Genomic DNA, 18380 nt, shown 5'->3' with positions numbered 1-18380 from the left:
CCCTTTGCTGTCGTGAATGTGAAAACAGTCTAAGTCTGAAATTGTTAAAACTGAGAAAAGTAGGTAGGCCTATTTATGTTAATCTTACAGTAAAATGAAAAACAAAAAAAACTTCTGACAAAATAATCTAAATCTACAGAAGATGGCATTATGGCTTGTTTGCCTCTTTTACAGCATCGTATGTGAAACATGACATAGGAATGCCAAAAACGCTTTGATGTGTGGCCTGCTACTTTTTTCTTTAATCAAGGAATTCTTATGAGAAAGTGTCTGTCATAATAACTTTGACCGACAGTGTGCATTTTATTTATGTTTACCTCAATTTCAAACTTATATTTTATAAACAACTAGACCTAATCAGTGGCATCATGCACCAACTATTTTTTGAGGGCACTGATGATCACTGTGTTTATATTTAAATGAATAGAATTAATGATGCCTCTAAACCTAAGGCAAAAGAATAAGGCAAGACACGAGATAGAGAATAAAATACATTTTTACTGGCACTCCTGTACCCCTATACCAGCACCACTGATTTTTCTATCAACTATTGCTCATATAAACATTTGCAAACCATTCCTTTCGATATTGTTTTGCCATCTGTCCAGACCTCTTCTATACAACACTATCAATAACATATACAAGCACAATTTTGTAACTGGCGCCCTCTGTTGCTTCAAAGATAGTATTGATGCATCATTGAGCATTGGACAATGCACCTTTATACAAGGGCATGAAACTCTTGAGTGTGTTGCTCTGTTACAGCTTCTTCAGAGTGTGCTTTGTCTGACACCCTGTTGTATTTCAAATCTTACTGCAAGCCAATAGACCAAATGGTCAGTCATTCACAAGTGTAGGCTACTCTCGCCTTGTTCTTTTAATCCTAACTGGTACCTGGGAAAAGGTGCATGGAAGCTTTGTAGTGTGGCCCTATCACTTGATTTAGAGAAGGCAGCAATAATATTCTCAAATCAGGTAGAAATGAATCCAAGGTCATTAATTAAAGGTCAAATGCAATAGTTCTTGTTGTAATGGCTGCCAACAAAAAAACTTTATCTGCAGCATGTTTGATGGTCAGCAGAACCATTCTATCAGAAAATAAAATTGTCTCAGAGAGATAAATCCTTTCACTGATTTAAATAAATATGACAAAAAAACAAGCAGAGAATTTCTGGCCACCCAGACTGCAGATATGGTGAGTCATCCTTGCATAATTGCACACTGTACTACCAACACAATGTCCCTGGTCTCCAGTGAATGGCCTGCCTGTCCACTTGCATTTGTTAAATCATCATAAACAGTTACTCATAAAGAGTGGCGGCAGGGCCCACCTACCTTGATCGCCACTCGTTTGCTTTCCTTCTGCCCCAGCACTCAAGTGGAAATAAGTGTGTTTACCACCAGAGGATCACACATGCTAATGAGTGGCTGTTTGTTCTTCACAGCACTCACGCAGGAGAAAATGAATTTTAGAAAGTGATGATTGTGTGTGAGACAAAAAGTGATATTCCTAAAATCATAATGTATTTGTGATGCTTAAACATTATGCCTAACTATGTACATTTAGAAGTATAGGTGCATATTTCAAGTCATTTATTGAATATAATGTTTAACAAACTTCATCAAGGGGAAATGTTTACAGAATTGGAATAACCTGAACAACACAACAGAGGCAGACTTCCCTCACAGGGATGCGGAGATGGTCATTTGCAATATGATATTCTAATCCTATTGACATACAGTATGTCGGAGTTATTTATTGGATTTGTAACATACACAATTGTGTGTGTGCGTGTGTGCGTTTGTATGTGTGTCACAGGGAAAGCAAAGACTAGGTATAGGTTATGTCTCTGCCACCCTCCAGTATAATAGCTCTGCTGCCAAAACACCTTCATTGAGTCCACGATAATGAGAAACCCATAGCAGTGGAAAAACAGATTTACTCACTAGACTGCGGCTTTTCCCTGCAAGTGGAATTCCAGAAATGTATTCTATTTCTCTGTGGTAAGCTTGCGGTTTTGTGTAATGGTGAAAGAGACAGAATAAAGAAAAGGACAGACATGACTGGTGAACCAGACATGACTTAAATTCCATTCTGTGTCATGGGACCACAGTCAAAGGCATGGGAAAAGAATACCTTATCATAACACTTACTGGAGAAATGGCCATCAAAGACACAATTTACATGTATGCAATGTTTTTAGAAATGGACTGAACTAGTCAAACTTATAACCAACCTTTAGCTAAGCTATGACATGCAAAACTACATAAAGAGAATGCAAAAGTACATTCAACTCCGGTGGTGATATTTACAATCTGGCTCAGTTCCAATGGCTTCCAAATGGGGACCAAAACCTGACTAGAATCAAATGTACACATGAAATGCCAGTGGGACACATTTTACCTATCAATGAGGATGCTTGTCTGGCCTGTTGTAGTGCTGCTTGTTCCTCATGGTGTTTAAGACCTGGGGTGTCTGATGCCTTTTTAAACACTGCAAGAAATAATGAACAATGGCTCTTTATAAAATAGGACACCCAGCACAGGATGTGTCCCCATCAATTATGGTGACAAGACCGCACAGCAAGAGCATTAAAGCTACAGTGACCTTCATTGCGGTCTCCTCACAGTTTGATGATGAGCTGCATAATGTGCCCTTGTGATTTGTGACTTTAGAGATCAGTTGGGTTGGTTTGGAGTTGCCCATTCCTCAATATACCACTGTGTCTGATTTGTGCTAAGGAACTAGTGCCAGGTATATTGCCACAAGACTGTAAGCCCCCTGAGATAAAGCCTACAAATTAGCTTCAGGTCTTAGACAAGGTTAGTGCATGGTTCACTAAACCACCTCCACTACACTTAGGGTGATGCTCTGAAGACCTGGTTGTAACATCTATTCAGTCATGGGTTCTAAATCAAATCAAATTGTATTGGTCATATACACATATTTGGCAGATGTTATTGAGCGTGTAGCGAAATGCTTGTATGCCCATTTAAGGGAAACTGTCGGAGGCAGATATAAAAAACAAGGATATTGAAGGATAAAGGTTTGCTGGTTTTAAACAGGTTAGAGTACAACTCACAGCTTCTTAGATCTTTCGCTTACACTGAATAGAACTGACACTCCTCAGTTCAGTGCATTCACAGGACAATAATTGTTAATGAGCAAGTTACACAATATTGACTGACCAAAAACAGTGACAAATAAAACTACAGCATGAAAGAAAGAGAAAACAAGTCAGGCTCTGCATTAAAACAAACAGTTCATATTTCAGAAATAGAAATACAGTGCATTCGGAAAGTATTCAGACCCTTTGACTTTTTCCGCATTTTGTTACGTTACAGCCTTTTTCTACAATTTATGAAATAGTTTTTTCCCCCTCATCAATCCACACACAACACCCCATAATGACAAAGCAAAAACAGGTTTTTAGAAATGTTTGTAAATGTAAATGAGGTCAGGGCTTTGTGATGGCCACTCCAACACCTTGACTTTGATGTCCTTAAGCCATTTTGCCACAACTTTGGAAGTATGCTTGGGGTCATTGTCCATTTGGAAGGCCCCTTTGCGACCAAGCTTTAACTTCCTGACTGATGTCTTGTGATGTTGCTTCAATATATCCACATAATTTCCCCTCCTCATGATGCCATTTATTTTGTGAAGTGCACCAGTCCCTCCTGCAGCAAAGCACACCCACAACATGATGCTGCCACCCCTGTGCTTCATAGTTAGGATGGTGTTCTTCGGCTTGCAAGCCTCCCGATTTTTCCTCCAAACATAATGATGGTCATTATGACAAAACAGTTCTATTTTTGTTTCATCAGACCAGAGGACATTTCTCCAAAAAATACGATCTTTGTTCCCATGTGCAGTGGCAAACCGTTGTCTGGCTTCTTTTAAGGTGGTTTTGGAGCAGTGGCTTCTTCCTTGCTGAGTGGCCTTTCAGGTTATGTCGATATCGACTCGTTTTACACTGGATGTAGATACTTTTGTACCTGTTTCCTCCAGTACCTTCACATGGTCCTTAGCTGTTGTTCTGGGATTGATTTGCACTTTTCGCACCAAAGTACTTTTATCTCTAGTAGACAGAACACGTCTCCTTCCTGAGCGGTATGATGGCTGCGTGGTTCCATGGTGTTTATACTTGCGTACTATTGTTTGTACGGATGAACGTGGTACCTTCAGGTGTTTGCAAATTGCTCCCAAGGATGAACCGGACGTGTAGAGGGCTACAAAAAAAATATTCTGAGGTCTTGGCTGATTTCTTTTGATTTTCCTATGATGTCAAACAATGAGGCAATGAGTTTGAAGGCAGGCCTTGGAATATATCCACAGTTGCACCTCCAATTGACTCAAACAATGTCAATTAGCCTATCTGAAGCTTCAAAAGCCATGACATAATTTCTGGAATTTTCCACGCTGTTTAAAGGGACAGGCAACTTAGTGCATGTAAACTTCTGACCAACTGGAATTGTGATACAGTCAATTATAAGTGAAATAATCTGTCTGTTAACAATTGTTGGAAAAATTACCTGTGTCATGCACAAAGTAGATGTCCTAACCGACTTGCCAAAACTATAGTTTGTTAACAGGACATTTGTGGAGTGGTTTAAAAACTAGCTACAATAGTCATTTACAACATTAACAATGTCTACACTATATTTCTGATCAATTTGATGTCATTTCAATGGACAGAAAAATGATTTTCTTTCAAAGACAAGGATATTTCTAAGTGACCCCAAACTTTTGAACAGTAGTGTATATGTATTATATAAATCATGATTTGGTGAGCTATATGTCAAGGACATATCCGGTTCAAAGCGTTACTACTCACATTCTGAGACTTTTTTTAGATTGTCCCTGCGAAATAAACTTAATATCGCCTTTTCAGTTAAGCTAAACAATCCTGAAACACAGATTTGACATGGAGTACAAGTAATGATACAGGAAGTCAAAATCACATCAATGTTTAGCCTGATCTGATGGTGTGGTCATGTGTTGTATAACCAGGAGTCCCAAAGCAGTTGAAAATAATCCGGTTTTATTCTCTGTTCTTTATCATTCTAAACTTTTGTGAAAGGTGAAGTGGAACAAAACACCATTTCTCTTTAGGGTTTGAATATCACCTTAATGTGACATCTTACTCTTAAATCCTCACAGTGTTCTCCTCTACGGAGTCCTTTAATATATAAACTTAATGACGACAATGTCCCTCTTCTGGACGAAGTGGTTACAGCAGTCCTCTGTTGCTGTGTGTGTGTGTGTGTGTGTGTGTGTGTGTGTGTGTGTGTGTGTGTGTGTGTGTGTGTGTGTGTGTGTGTGTGTGTGTGTGTGTGTGTGTGTGTGTGTGTGTGTGTGTGTGTGTGTGTGTGTGTGTGTGTGTGTGTGTGTGTGTGTGTGTGTGTGTGTGTGTGTGTGTGTGTGAGAGAGAGAGAGAGATCCATTTACAATATTTGAAATGTGTGTGAGAGAGAGAGAGAGAGAGAGAGAGAGAGAGAGAGAGAGAGAGAGAGAGAGAGAGAGAGAGAGAGGTCCATTTACAATATTTGAAATGTGTTTTATGTGTATGTTACCTGAATGGGACGTCCAGTAGAGTGTACAAGTGTGTGAACTGAGACACCCCCAGGCTTGATGGTGCCATCCTCATGGCATACCATGTAGCTCAGTTGATAGAGTGTTGTGCTTGTAACACAAGGATTGTGGGTTTAATTCCAATGGGGGACACGCAGAAAAATGTATGCACTCCCTACTGTAAGTCACTCCGGATAAGTGTGTCTGCTAAATTACTTACATTTAAAATAAGCAGCCTAGACTTTAGTCAACATTGAACTGAACCAAATTAGCAACAATTGTCTTTCTAAACACACAGTCGCTGCTTAAAACAATAATCCCCCACCCCCTTGCTGGAAATCATAGCTAATGTAGCTAGCATAGCTAGCATATGTTATTATATGATCTGGTGTGATGAATGTAGGTATGTGCCTTTTACCTCTATGCTGCACAGCATTCAATCTGTGTGACTCCATGTGTGCCCACACACACACATAGTCTCTTGGTTTTGTAGCTAGAAGGCTTGCAGAAGGGGTCGTGATATATACAAAACAAAAATATAAACACAACATGTAAAGTGTTTGGTCCCTTGTTTCATGAGCTGAAACAAAAGATAAAAGCTGAAGAACATATCCAGGTATTTTCCGCAGATCCTGGAGTCGTAGGCAAACTCATGGAAAACAAAAAGGAAAACGCTGGACACTGCTGCTCATGATCCCAGGTGATTTTATTTATAACAACATTTCGAACATTATGTGCCTGATGAAGACCTAAGAGTCAAAACCTGGTTATAAATAAAATCACCTGGGAGCAAGAGCAGCAGTGTGCAGCGGTTTCCTTTCTGTGTTGGCTGAAATATAAGATCTCAGGAATGTTCCATATACACTAAAAGCTTATTTCTCTGAAACAGCCTGATCTTTACACAGGTGTACTTTGTGCTGAGGACAATAAAAGGCCACTTTAAAATGTGCTCTTTTGTTACAGAACACAATGCCTTAGATGTCTCTAGTTTTGAGGGAGAGTGTTTGTGTGTGTGGGGGGCTGAGGAGTATTTCTGTCTGGAAAAAACTGTCTGGAAAAACTCTAATGAATTCATTTAAATTGACTGATTTCCTTATATGAACTGTAACTCAGTAAGTCTTTGAAATTGTTGCATGTTGCCTTTATATTTTTTTTCAGTATAACTTGCACTTCGTTCACATGACTATTCTATACAGCCATCAAGGTCTTTTCTCCCAGTGGTATTAAAGATTTTTAGAACTAACCCAAGATAGACCACAGCCTGTCATTTCCAATGGGAGCATATTAGTCCTAGTGGGCAGAACAAGCAAAGAAGTGGGCAGAGCCAAGCACGAGCTAGTGAAAGCCTATTGACGTGTTCTAGCATGTATTTTTTATTATATTTATATATATTTTTATTTTACCTTTATTTAACCAGGCAAGTCAGTTAAGAACACATTCTTATTTTCAATGACGGCCTGGGAACAGTGGGTTAACTGCCTGTTCAGGGGCAGAACGACAGATGTTGTACCTTGTCAGCTCGGGGGTTTGAACTCACAACCTTCCGGTGACTAGTCCGATGCTCTAACCACTAGGCTACGCTGCCGCCCCTAATAATTATATATATATATATATAACTATATATTAACTTATTTTCACCTTTATATGACCTGGCCAAGATAAAGGAAAGCAGTGCGACACAAACAACAACACAGTTACACATGGAATAAACAAGCGTACAGTTAATAACACAATATAAAAAAAGAAAGTCTATATACAGTGTGTGCAAATGGTGTGAGGGTAGGCAATAAATAGGCCATAGTAGCGAAGTAATTACAATTTAGCAGATTAACACTGAAGTGATAAATGAGCAGATGATGATGTGCAAGTAGAGATACTGGTGTGCAAAAGAGCAGAAATGTAAATAAAAACAATATGGGGATGAGGTAGGTAGATTGGGTGGGCTATTTACAGATGGACTATGTACAGCTGCAGTGATCGGTTAGCTGCTCAGATAGCTGATATTTATAGTTCGTGAGGGGAATATAAGTCTCCAGCTTCAGCGATTTTTGCAATTCGTTCCAGTCACTGGCAGCAGAGAACTGGAAGGAAAGGCGGCCAAAGGAGGTGTTGGTTTTGGGGATGACCAGTGAGATATTCCAGCAGGAGAGAGTGCTACGGGTGGGTGTTGTTATCGTGACCAGTGAGCTGAGATAAGGCGGAGCTTTACCTAGCATAGACTTATAGATGACGATGAAATTGTAGCGAGGGCCAGCCGACCAGAGCATACAGGTCTTGTGACAGCGTGCGTCTAGGTGGTAGGTGTGGGAGTCAGGCGCAGGAGAGCAGGGATGTCTGAGAAGCGTGTTTTAATAAGAAAGTCCACCAACACAGGAATGGCACAATCAAAAGGTAGAACGCCCTCGACAACAGAAAACCCGTACAAACGCACGGAGGAACAAACAAAGTTCCGAGACTCATATACTTCAGAACCCGGGAAAACAAATAACGGTTATACTTAACCGAGCACCTCACAATGAACGACTAATCCCACACAAAATTAGGCAGGCAACAGGTTACAATTATACACACAGAAATTAACGCAAATGAAGCCAGGTGTGAAAAAGAAACAAAGACAAAAGAAACGGCTGGCTATGCCTTCCTCCTGGCTACTCCAACCTCGGCCAACAGCTCCACCCCCCCGCAGCTACTCGCCCAAGCCGCCCCAGCTTCTCCTTTACCCAAATCCAGATAGCAGATGTTCTGAAAGAGCTGCAAAACCTGGACCCGTACAAATCATCTGGGCTAGACAATCTGGATCCTCTATTTCTGAAACTATCCGCCGCCATTATCGCAACCCCTATTACCAGCCTGTTCAACCTCTCTTTCATATCGTCTGAGATCCCCAAGGATTGGAAAGCTGCCGCGGTCATCCCCCTCTTCAAAGGGGGAGACACCCTGGACCCAAACTGTTACAGACCTATATCCATTCTGCCCTGCCTATCTAAGGTCTTCGAAAGCCAAGTCAACAAACAGATCACTGACCATCTCGAATCCCACCGTACCTTCTCCGCTGTGCAATCTGGTTTCCGAGCCGGTCACGGGTGCACCTCAGCCACGCTCAAGGTACTAAACGATATCATAACCGCCATCGATAAAAGACAGTACTGTGCAGCCGTCTTCATCGACATGGCCAAGGCTTTCGACTCTGTCAATATTCTTATTCTTATCGGCAGACTCAGTAGCCTCGGTTTTTCTAATGACTGCCTTGCCTGGTTCACCAACTACTTTGCAGACAGAGTTCAGTGTGTCAAATCGGAGGGCATGTTGTCCGGTCCTCTGGCAGTCTCTATGGGGGTGCCACAGGGTTCAATTCTCGAGCCGACTCTTTTCTCTGTATATATCAATGATGTTGCTCTTGCTGCGGGCGATTCCCTGATCCACCTCTACGCAGACGACACCATTCTGTGTACTTCTGGCCCTTCCTTGGACACTGTGGTCATTAACCTCCAATCGAGCTTCAATGCCATACAACACTCCTTCCGTGGCCTCCAACTGCTCTTAAACGCTAGTACAACCAAATGCATGCTTTTCAACTGTTCGCTGCCTGCACCCGCACGCCCGACTAGCATCACCACCCTGGATGGTTCCAACCTAGAATATGTGGACATCTATAAGTACCTAGGTGTCTGGCTAGACTGTAAACTCTCCTTCCAGACTCATATCAAACATCTCCAATCTAAAATCAAATCTAGAGTCAGCTTTCTATTTCGCAACAAAGCCTCCTTCACTCACGCCGCCAAACTTACCCTAGTAAAACTGACTATCTTACCGATCCTCGACTTTGGCGATGTCATCTACAAAATAGCTTCCAATACTTTATCACAGTGCCATCCGTTTTGTTACTAAAGCACCTTATACCACCCACCACTGCGACCTGTATGCTCTAGTCGGCTGGCCCTCGCTACATATTCGTCGCCAGACCCACTGGCTCCAGGTCATCTACAAGTCCATGCTAGGTAAAGCTCCGCCTTATCTCAGTTCCCTGGTCACGAGGGCAACTCCCACCCGTAGCACGTGCTCCAGCAGGTGTATCTCACTGATCATCCCTAAAGCCACACCTCATTTGGCCGCCTTTCCTTCCAGTTCTCTGCTGCCTGTGACTGGAACGAATTGCAAAAATCGTTGACGTTGGAGACTTTTATCTCCCTCACCAAATTTAAACATCTGCTATCTGAGCAGCTAACCGATCGCTGCAGCTGTACATAGTCCATCGGTAAATAGCCCACCCAATATACTGTACCTACCTCATCCCCATACTGTTTTTATTTGTTTACATTTCTGCTCTTTTGCACACCAGTATCTCTACCTGCACATGACCATCTGATCATTTATCACTCCAGTGTTAATCTGCTAAATTGTAATTATTCGCCTACCTCCTCATGCCTTTTGCACACAATGTATATAGACTCTTTTTTTCTACTGTTTTATTGACTTGTTTATTGTTTACTCTCTGTGTTGTTGTCTGTTTACACTGCTATGCTTTATCTTGGCCAGGTCGCAGTTGTAAATGAGAACTTGTTCTCAACAGCCTACCTGGTTAAATAAAGGTGGGAAAAAAAATCTTCAACTAGCTTACAATTGGCTCATTCATCCCCCTCCTCTCCCCTGTAACTACTCCCCAGGCTGTAAATGAGAATGTGTTCTCAGTCACTTTACCTGGTAAAATAGAGGTAGAATAATGTTTTTTATATGTTTTCTCTATTATTTTAATCGTCTCCGCATAGGAGATTCGATTGACCGCTCTGACTGTTGCCACCTCAATCTCCTTCATCCTTACAGGGCACTCCATGAACTCAGGATCATGATCCCCACCACAACTGCAACACCTTTGTCCTTTTACACACCGTTCTTCAGCATAATCTGTCCTTCTGCACACACTTGAAACAAGGCCAAATCCTTTACAATACTTCACTCTGGGTGAATGGAAAAAAAATAAAGAAAGTATGTCTGTGCTGTTATATTTTTATAAAGAGTGACTGCCTACTCATGTGAAGCTTAAGGTAGGCTACGTTGTAAGAGCTTTTGTCCCCAAACCACTGCAGTGTTCAGACGCTGGGCACCAAGCACACCAGGAATTCTCTTCAGGTATTCAACTTGAACAAATGTTGTCACCCCTGAGATGACTCCTTTGAAGGGTGCTCTACCCCGAAGTTCAAAACACAAAACAGAAATACAATGACAGTTTTTGCCGATTTCTTATACACTGAAAGTGAATGCTTAAACAAAAGCATCAAAACCTTAACTTTTGTAACTATTTCGTAATCAAAGGAACCTAAAGTACAAACACATTTTCTGCTTTGCACTTCGTTTGCAATTCTACACACACTTCGGCAAAACACTACACACTGTTTCATACATTGGACACATCGTTCAAGAATGAAATCTCTTGCAATCATTGAGAAAACACTTCTTTTCAAAATGCAAAACATACCTGAAATTGGCAACACCCACACACACACACACACATGAAAACACTTCTACAGTAATTGAACACCAATTAGTCTGAGCCTTACCACTACAAGTAGACCTCAGGTAAGATCACCTCTTTTGTGAGAACTTTGCAAACAAGGAGGCAATGAGAGCGAGAGCAAGAGGAAGAGATAGATGAAGAGAGAGAGGAGCAGGACAAGAACAAAGAAGGGGACCAAGCAATAGACAGAGACATATTTCTGAAGACATTAGGGCCAATTTGGTGGACCATGTCATAAATCATGGCCTGACAATGAGGGAGGTTGGGCAGAGAGTCCAGCCCAACCTGAGTCGCTACACGGTAGCATCCATAATACGGACATTTAGACTGGAAAACAGGTATGTCTTCAACTTTCTACACTAGACTGTACCTATGGAATTGTTGCACATCATTCTGCATCACAGTACAATACAATGTAGTCCTACAATATTAGGTCTATGCTCCTCAGTGAACAAAAAAAAATAGGTATAGTGCTATGAAGTACATGTAATACTGTTTGATGTTACTGTGTACAGTATGACAGTACAGTATGTTAAAAAAGGACCTAACCAATGACATCATGTTCTTTCATTTTCTACAGAACTGCCAGACAACCTCCTGAGGGTGGAAGGCAACGTCTGTTCACCATGAACAGGAACTGGTCATTGTCAATCTAGTGTTTGCAAACAACACCATCCGCCTACATCAACTATGAGAGCAAATTATCGCAGATCACACAACATTCAATAATATCAACCGTGTCAGTATGTCGACAATCTGCCGCATCTTGCGTCAACACCAATTTACGATGGAGCAGCTGTCCAGGGTTCCATTTGAGAGGAACAGTATTAGAGTCAAAGACCCTCACTATGACTATGTGCAAGTAAGTGTCATTGTACTATACTGTAATACAGTAATGGCAGTAGATTTTGTCCTATTGGCACTGCATAGATACATTCAGACAAAGCAGTATCTGACCTAGTCAGTGGAGGGGGTGTTGTCTGTGGAGGCACCTGCCTTGCCTGTAGCTTGTAGTTTTGACTGAATGTGCCTGACCCAACCCCCTACCCCTACCCCCATCCTTGTGTGAAAATGTAGACATTGTAGTCCTGTGTTTTGAGTTACACCATATTCACTGTACAGTGTATGCATTTTCTGTTGCAGAGAGTCCTGGACTTTGATGCAGCTGCACAGCCTCATTAGTTTATTTCATTGATGAAGCTGGATTCAATCTAGCTAAAACCAGGCATTGGGGCCGAAAAGTTATAGAACAAAGAGCTGTTATGAATGTCCCTGGGGAGCGCGGGGGAAATATCCCCTTGCGTGCCGCCATTAGTCTGCAAGGAGTTCTCCATCACCATGCCACCCTCGGTCCATACAATACTGCACACATAATCATGTTTCTGGATGCACTACATAATGCAGTTGTACAGCACGGACCAGAGCAGCCCAGGTTTGTTGTCATCTGGGATAATGTTAATTTCCACTGGGCTGCTCTGGTCAGGGACTGGTTCACCAACCCCAATAACTTCACAGTTGTATACTTGCCTCCTTACTCCCCATTTCTCAATCTGTTTGAGGAATTATTTTCGGCTTGGCGTTAGAAAGTCTATGACCGCCAACCACATGCCCGCCTGCAAGCAATTGAATAGGCCTGTGGAGACATTGAGGTGGGGTCAGTCCAGTGTTGGATATGGCACGCAAGGCGATATTTTCCCCGTTGCCTAGCCAGGGGGGACATTGTTTGTGATGTGGATGAGGTGATGTGGCCAGACCCTAACAGAAGGTGGGATCCATAAACCATCCATCCCATCCCTTACAATACTATTTTTTGTTTACCATTGCACTAATTGTACTGTAATTATTTTTTTCCTGTGAGTTTACAGTAACATATTGTATTGGTTACTGTACTGTAATTCTACTTTGTTTATTTGTTGTAAAAACCTGCAATGGCAAAAAAATAAGTTGTCTACATTTTTTTCTGAAGACTTTCTATTTTGTGTTCATTGAAATGTGAGTAGATGTGCTGCACTGGAACAATCTTTCACAAAAGCCTATATGAGAACATTAAAAAGGTGTACAAAGTACTAAACACAACAGTGTTTTGTGTAAAGTACATCAGTGTGTTGCTGCTTTGAAAGAGTTATTTAAATGGTGCATGTGTGTATCACTTTGTGGCAAAAAATGCCATTTTGAAAGGATTTAGGTTTTGATTGCAGAGTTTATTTTGACATAGAAGTGAGAGGTTTATCTCCAAGTGTTGTGACCAAGTTTTTGACACAATGAGCCAAATTCTGCAACAAGTGGGTAAGCAATCGCAAAAAACTGTCATCAAATAAGACCACTCTTGGTCACTATGACAGACTTTTGGTCACTCTGCGCAAACATCACCATTTTCAACACCTCAAACGGATTTCCCACACATGCATCCTTACTCAACAAATGCATCCCAACAAGATTCATACACGTATTCTCCACTCCAATGTTAGACTATTTCCTTTTTGTTCCAGTTTTCGATACTACTGTTGTCCATTCAAAACATTTGTCTTCACCAACTCTGTTCAACGTGGTGCTTGATTCGAACTCAGCATCCACTTCCGCCATATTCTCCCCTCCTTCCGGTTTGCCAATTGGAATTGCTCTTGATCCTCCCATTTCGTAAACCCATTGCTCCCCACCCCCACACTTCTCTCACACTTCTCTCAAGTCACTCCAGCGATGCAGCTTCCTATGACTAACTTGAAGTGCCTCTAAAACACAATGTTTTGATGTAAGTTTTCCCTGTCGTCACAAGGTGGTAGTGTTGCATAACATTCGTCGTCGTCCAGTTGACATAATTTTCAAGATGGAATCCAATCGGACCTCGCAAACACAAAAGACAGGTAAAAGAGTAACGTAAGACCATTATGTGGCACAAATGGATAGAATGTTCAGTAGACGATTTATACGTTTTTTTATACTCTTAAGGTGTTGCTGACAGTCAAACACGTTACACGGTCGTATTCCAAGCGTTGTAAAGTTCAGAGTTAATTTGCAAGCAGTCATAGACGCTAGACAATGTTTCAAGTTACGTTTAGACCTTGCTAGAATTAAAGTTTAATTTTATGTTTTACTTTTGCCCAAGGGGAAATCAAGGACATATATCCCATTGATCTCCCAGATCTAGATTACAGGGCACTGAGTTCAACCTCTGAAAACATATCGACCTCCCTGGCGTCAAACACCTATGAAGGAGAGCGTTGGTTTCTACCCTCAAATGGCTCAAAGGTATGTTTTTTAATGACGAGTTTCTGGTTACACTCACTCCAAATAAAACATAATGCTTCTGTAGGCTACAGATGAGCATCTCCCCATAATAATACTTTTTAAAAAAAGATTACAGTCAGAGTGCAGTATAACTGCAGTACACTGCAAATACTGCATCCAAAATAACAGTGGACTGCACTTTTTAAACTGCAATCTTTTTTGTAAGGGTCTTACAAAAACATCCAATGTTGGTGACAGATCTGTCACCTGCCAAACTGAACCCCTTCATCGGGTGGAGGTGACACATGACAACGTGGGCAGACTCCAGCTGTTCGGTGATGGCGATCCACCTTGCACTCTGCTGACTCTGCACATGCCTGCAGATGGAACTCAAGGTTGATACCCTACAGAGAAAGGTTGCCTTTTAGATCCGCTGTGTTTGGTTGATGTTATATAGGCTACCGTATAATGTTACATAGAATATTATGTTTTCACAGTGGTGGCCCTGAACCTGCATGGAAAGTGGTGGTCTTTAAATGATGTTTTGAAGACATCCACCAAATCCAGATCTGGTCTTGTGATGGTACGTTCTTTACATTTGCACTTGTGTCCTCCATGGTAAGAGAGTAAAGGGCATCCCTCTAAATATAGGCCTAGACCATGACTTCCCATTACCTTCATTTTGAGAGGGAGTAGGCACATATAAATTAAATATGCACTAAATTAAATATTTTGTACATGGTTATTACATCTAAAGGGTGTATTATTACATGTAATAACATGCAAAGGTCCTTCCATACCTTTTGATATAATTCGATTTAAATTACAAGTCCCACAAATACATCCAATTAGGTTTTAAACCAGTGAATGTGGCTTTTGTCAATGTATTTAGGATAAGGCTTAGATGTGTAGGTCATTCACAGGTGCAGTCTGTTATGGAGAGAGTGATACTTTTCCTGCTTAGTCAAATCATTTTTGGAGTTTTGGAGAGGCCTTCAGGGGAAGAGATTTACTTCTCACCTCACCCAATGAGGGAATTTGGCAAAATTCTATGGCATAATGGGGAGGCAGTTGGATTCTACACCATCAAAAAGAAAGGTAAGGCATTGTGTTAGTTTCTTATTTTCTGCCAGTTGACAAAAATAGTGTCTTACAAAAATATTCTCATCTGCACTCAATTTATATTTAGAACAGGGAGGGTTGCTAGGTCAACACAGTGCATTGCAACAAAATAGTAAGGCTGCACAGGCAGAAACTCAACCCCCCAAAATATTAAAAAATATATATGTATGTGCTCGGTTTAGACAATAGGCTCTGTATTTGTATGTGTACATGTTGAATTTGGGTGAGTCAGAATTAAAGGAGTGTCACATTCAATCATCCCATTCCTGTTTTCAAGTAAATAATTTATAAAAGCTAAACAGTGCAGGGAGGAATTTATTTTCTTTTGGGGGTTGCATATGTTTTTGATCATTTGGTCAAAGCAACATCATGTATTATTGGCTCTTTCAGGAAGTCTGTGTGATGGATTCACTCGTCGAAGCTATCAGCTTTCTGTCCTTGACACTGTGTTTGTGAGGACTCAGTGGAGGAGGAGTGGTCTGGCACTGCAGATCCTGGCAGACTTCTGTAAATCCCTCCCCAATGAGGAAGTGATCGGAATCAGCTGTCCCATATCCCCAAGCATGATTAAAGGTGGGTCAGTCAGTATTAGAAATTCAAAGGTTAATTACGTCAATGCTGGTTGTAACTGTTGTAGTCATCCATGTAAAGATTGCAGATAATATGAGGTGCTTCCAGTCAATTTGGAGATGGCACACGCTATCACTTGGTTGGACGCACAACAATTTATGGTGTGTTATGAAGGACTGTTTACCTAGTCAGAGATCTATGAGCCAGGAGAGGGTGGGGTGGGGTAGGGTAGGGCTTCACACGAGCTGTACTTTATCTTCCAGGATATGATTTACTGAATCATAATGTATGTAACCTAATCTTTAGACATAGACCAACACTTTTAGATGACACTACATTTGAAATAATGCTAGCCACCTTGTCTTCTTAAAAAATAATTGGGCAACACTTTCATATAAAATGTAACCACGATACCCATACTATACTGTATGTCTGGGCTCCAAAACGTTAATAAGGTAATGAGGTTTTTAAAATGAGAAATTTGCAGCAGGAATGTTCAAGAAATGTACCTTTTAAACATTATAACGTCATGTTTATGAGCACAATTTACAGCGATACAAAGGAATGTTACTAAAGTAATTATGCCTTATGGACAATTCAGGACATCATCAAAGTTGCCCCATTTAAGTCAAGTCTCAATTCCAGTGACCATCCATTGTAGATCTCCAACATCCCCTCCAGTCATTTACTGAAATGTATATGGTATGTCTCCACCTCTCTCCAGTGTGCAGCAAGTATCTGCAGATGCACCAGGACCAAAGGGACCGGCTCTATGAGGTGGAAGCCCCTGGGGGCTGGGGCCAGAGACGGAACATATGGCTCAACATACAGCTCAACCGAAGCACAAACAGTGAGGCCCTCCCTAGGTTTGGATCAGGGTGTACCAATGCAAAAGTTGTGTGATAATGAGAGACAGTCATATCACTGTAAACATCATAACATGGTCTGAATTGTAAGACAAGAAAGCACATTTTGAAAGCACTTCACTTGTAAATAGGGTTCACGTTTGATTATACGATGTCAGGATTTTAGAGCTGTTTTATTTGAATGCTATTTTCATACATTTTAAATGTGAGTACATCTTTGTAAAGTGGGATTGTTTTTGTAGGCTCAAGTGAGGAGCAATGTCCAACAACATTGAACAAGGAGAAGAGAAACTATAAATAATCATATCATCAGGTGAGGTCATTTTATTTTCTATTTCATTATGGTTACAGAGTAGTAGTTAGGAGGGACTGTTTATGACCTTGTTTTAGCTTTGGTCTCAACCTCAAGTGACTTTTAGAATCCATCACAACAAATTTAGCAACCACTGGATATTGTAACTAAGACAATTTATAATATGTAGGAGGAAAATAAGCGAACGTATCCTTTCGTTAGGGAAATCAATGTGTAATCAAATATATTACATCTGATTTAGCCTACTCACATTGTCTGAGGAATGTATATTTATAACTGTACTATCTGCCTCTTTCCTAACCCTTCCCTCAAGATGTCTCTTGATTATTGGTTTTCTGATGGTTTGGCTGTGATCACCACAGAAGTAAAAGAGAGAAGCTACCGGCAGACGAGGCTGAGGGGAGTGCTAATTCCAAACAGACGGGGACATGAAATTAAACCTCAGACCACAGATGGATCATGGTCCTCAGAAGACTTCAAGTTATGTTTTTTTATGTCATTTGTCGCAGAACATAGAAGGGCATTTGTGTCAGTTGTTATTTTGAGCAACTATAAGGTGCTGACTAAGGCTAGAAATAATGGATGTTCAAAATGTTAACATTTTTGGGACCTAAACTGCAAATAATTACATATCAGTTTCATATTCTGCTTAATAAAGTGGTAACATCATCACTGTGGTTACATGGGTGTCTGTTGCAATGTGTTTACTGCTTTGTAATCATTCTCGCCTTCCATCTTAGACTATAATTGGGTGTTAAAGTAACTGCCCAGTGAAAATCTCACTTTTAAATGTTCATATTCTGTTAACTACTATCCAAATAATGTTGTTGACTCATCCTATACTCGTATTGGTGGCCAAAGCATAAATTGGAGGAAAACCACTTTAAAACCCCAACCTCAAACTTGGATCTCAAACAGACCATTTCAAAAATGGTTGCTATTTCCTCATAGAAAAGTATGTCATCTCCCTGAGGAGGGAGGAGGAGCTGGCAAATCAGCGGCCTAGAGGAGAGTGAGCTAGCCAATCAGCGGACTACTTGCATTCATATTTTTAATGACTGGTATATGCCCCCACCCTATTCTGTTGCTGGGGTTCCAACACAGAAAATCTGTTTTTTAACATACTTAATAAATATGTTTTTGGAAGAAAAACTATTTCACTCATATTGTATTTATAAGTCATATTTATTAGAAATCTGG

At 40.8% G+C, this 18380-nt stretch overlaps 1 protein-coding gene and 1 long non-coding RNA gene across 6 annotated transcripts; both read left to right on the top strand.

Moving 5' to 3' along the window:
• Nucleotides 1–11164: 11164 nt before the first annotated feature.
• On the top strand, nt 11165–13160 carry LOC118396138 (uncharacterized). The gene is made up of 3 exons (XR_004828136.2): nt 11165–11422; nt 11665–11946; nt 12228–13160. It is a non-coding gene; the product is annotated as an uncharacterized LOC118396138 (long non-coding RNA).
• Nucleotides 13161–13731: 571 nt separating this feature from the next.
• fam169b (family with sequence similarity 169 member B) lies at nt 13732–17861 on the top strand. Of its 5 annotated transcripts, none has more exons than XM_052465748.1 (9): nt 13732–13945; nt 14188–14330; nt 14536–14704; nt 14807–14892; nt 15233–15407; nt 15822–16004; nt 16726–16867; nt 17110–17180; nt 17494–17861. In XM_052465748.1, the coding sequence occupies exons 1-8, from the start codon at nt 13909–13911 to the stop codon at nt 17117–17119; spliced, it is 945 nt and encodes a 314-aa protein (XP_052321708.1). In that variant the 5' UTR covers nt 13732–13908; the 3' UTR covers nt 17120–17180; nt 17494–17861. The 5 variants fall into 5 exon arrangements, with proteins under 5 accessions (XP_052321708.1, XP_035646938.1, XP_035646935.1 ...); XM_035791045.2 differs by having other exon boundaries at nt 13733–13945; nt 14224–14330; nt 14568–14704; nt 16726–16851; XM_035791042.2 differs by having other exon boundaries at nt 13733–13945; nt 14224–14330; nt 16726–16851.
• The last annotated feature ends 519 nt before the right edge of the window (nt 17862–18380 follow it).

Source organism: Oncorhynchus keta, chromosome 17, assembly GCF_023373465.1.
Source record: "Oncorhynchus keta strain PuntledgeMale-10-30-2019 chromosome 17, Oket_V2, whole genome shotgun sequence".
Lineage (NCBI taxonomy): Eukaryota > Metazoa > Chordata > Actinopteri > Salmoniformes > Salmonidae > Oncorhynchus > Oncorhynchus keta.
The sequence above is the reverse complement of the archived record's forward strand: the minus strand, read 5'-3'. Positions and strand labels throughout refer to the sequence as shown.

What these genes read in the sequence shown, in the direction of transcription:
- fam169b (XM_035791041.2), top strand. Translation starts at nt 13,909, where the DNA reads ATGGAATCCAATCGGACCTCGCAAACACAAAAGACAG. An exon ending in GCCTGCAGATGGAACTCAAG is followed by an intron (nt 14,705 to 14,806) that starts GTTGATACCCTA and finishes ATGTTTTCACAG; the next exon opens with TGGTGGCCCTGAACCTGCAT. An exon ending in GCTCAACCGAAGCACAAACA is followed by an intron (nt 16,852 to 17,109) that starts GTGAGGCCCTCC and finishes TTGTTTTTGTAG; the next exon opens with GCTCAAGTGAGGAGCAATGT.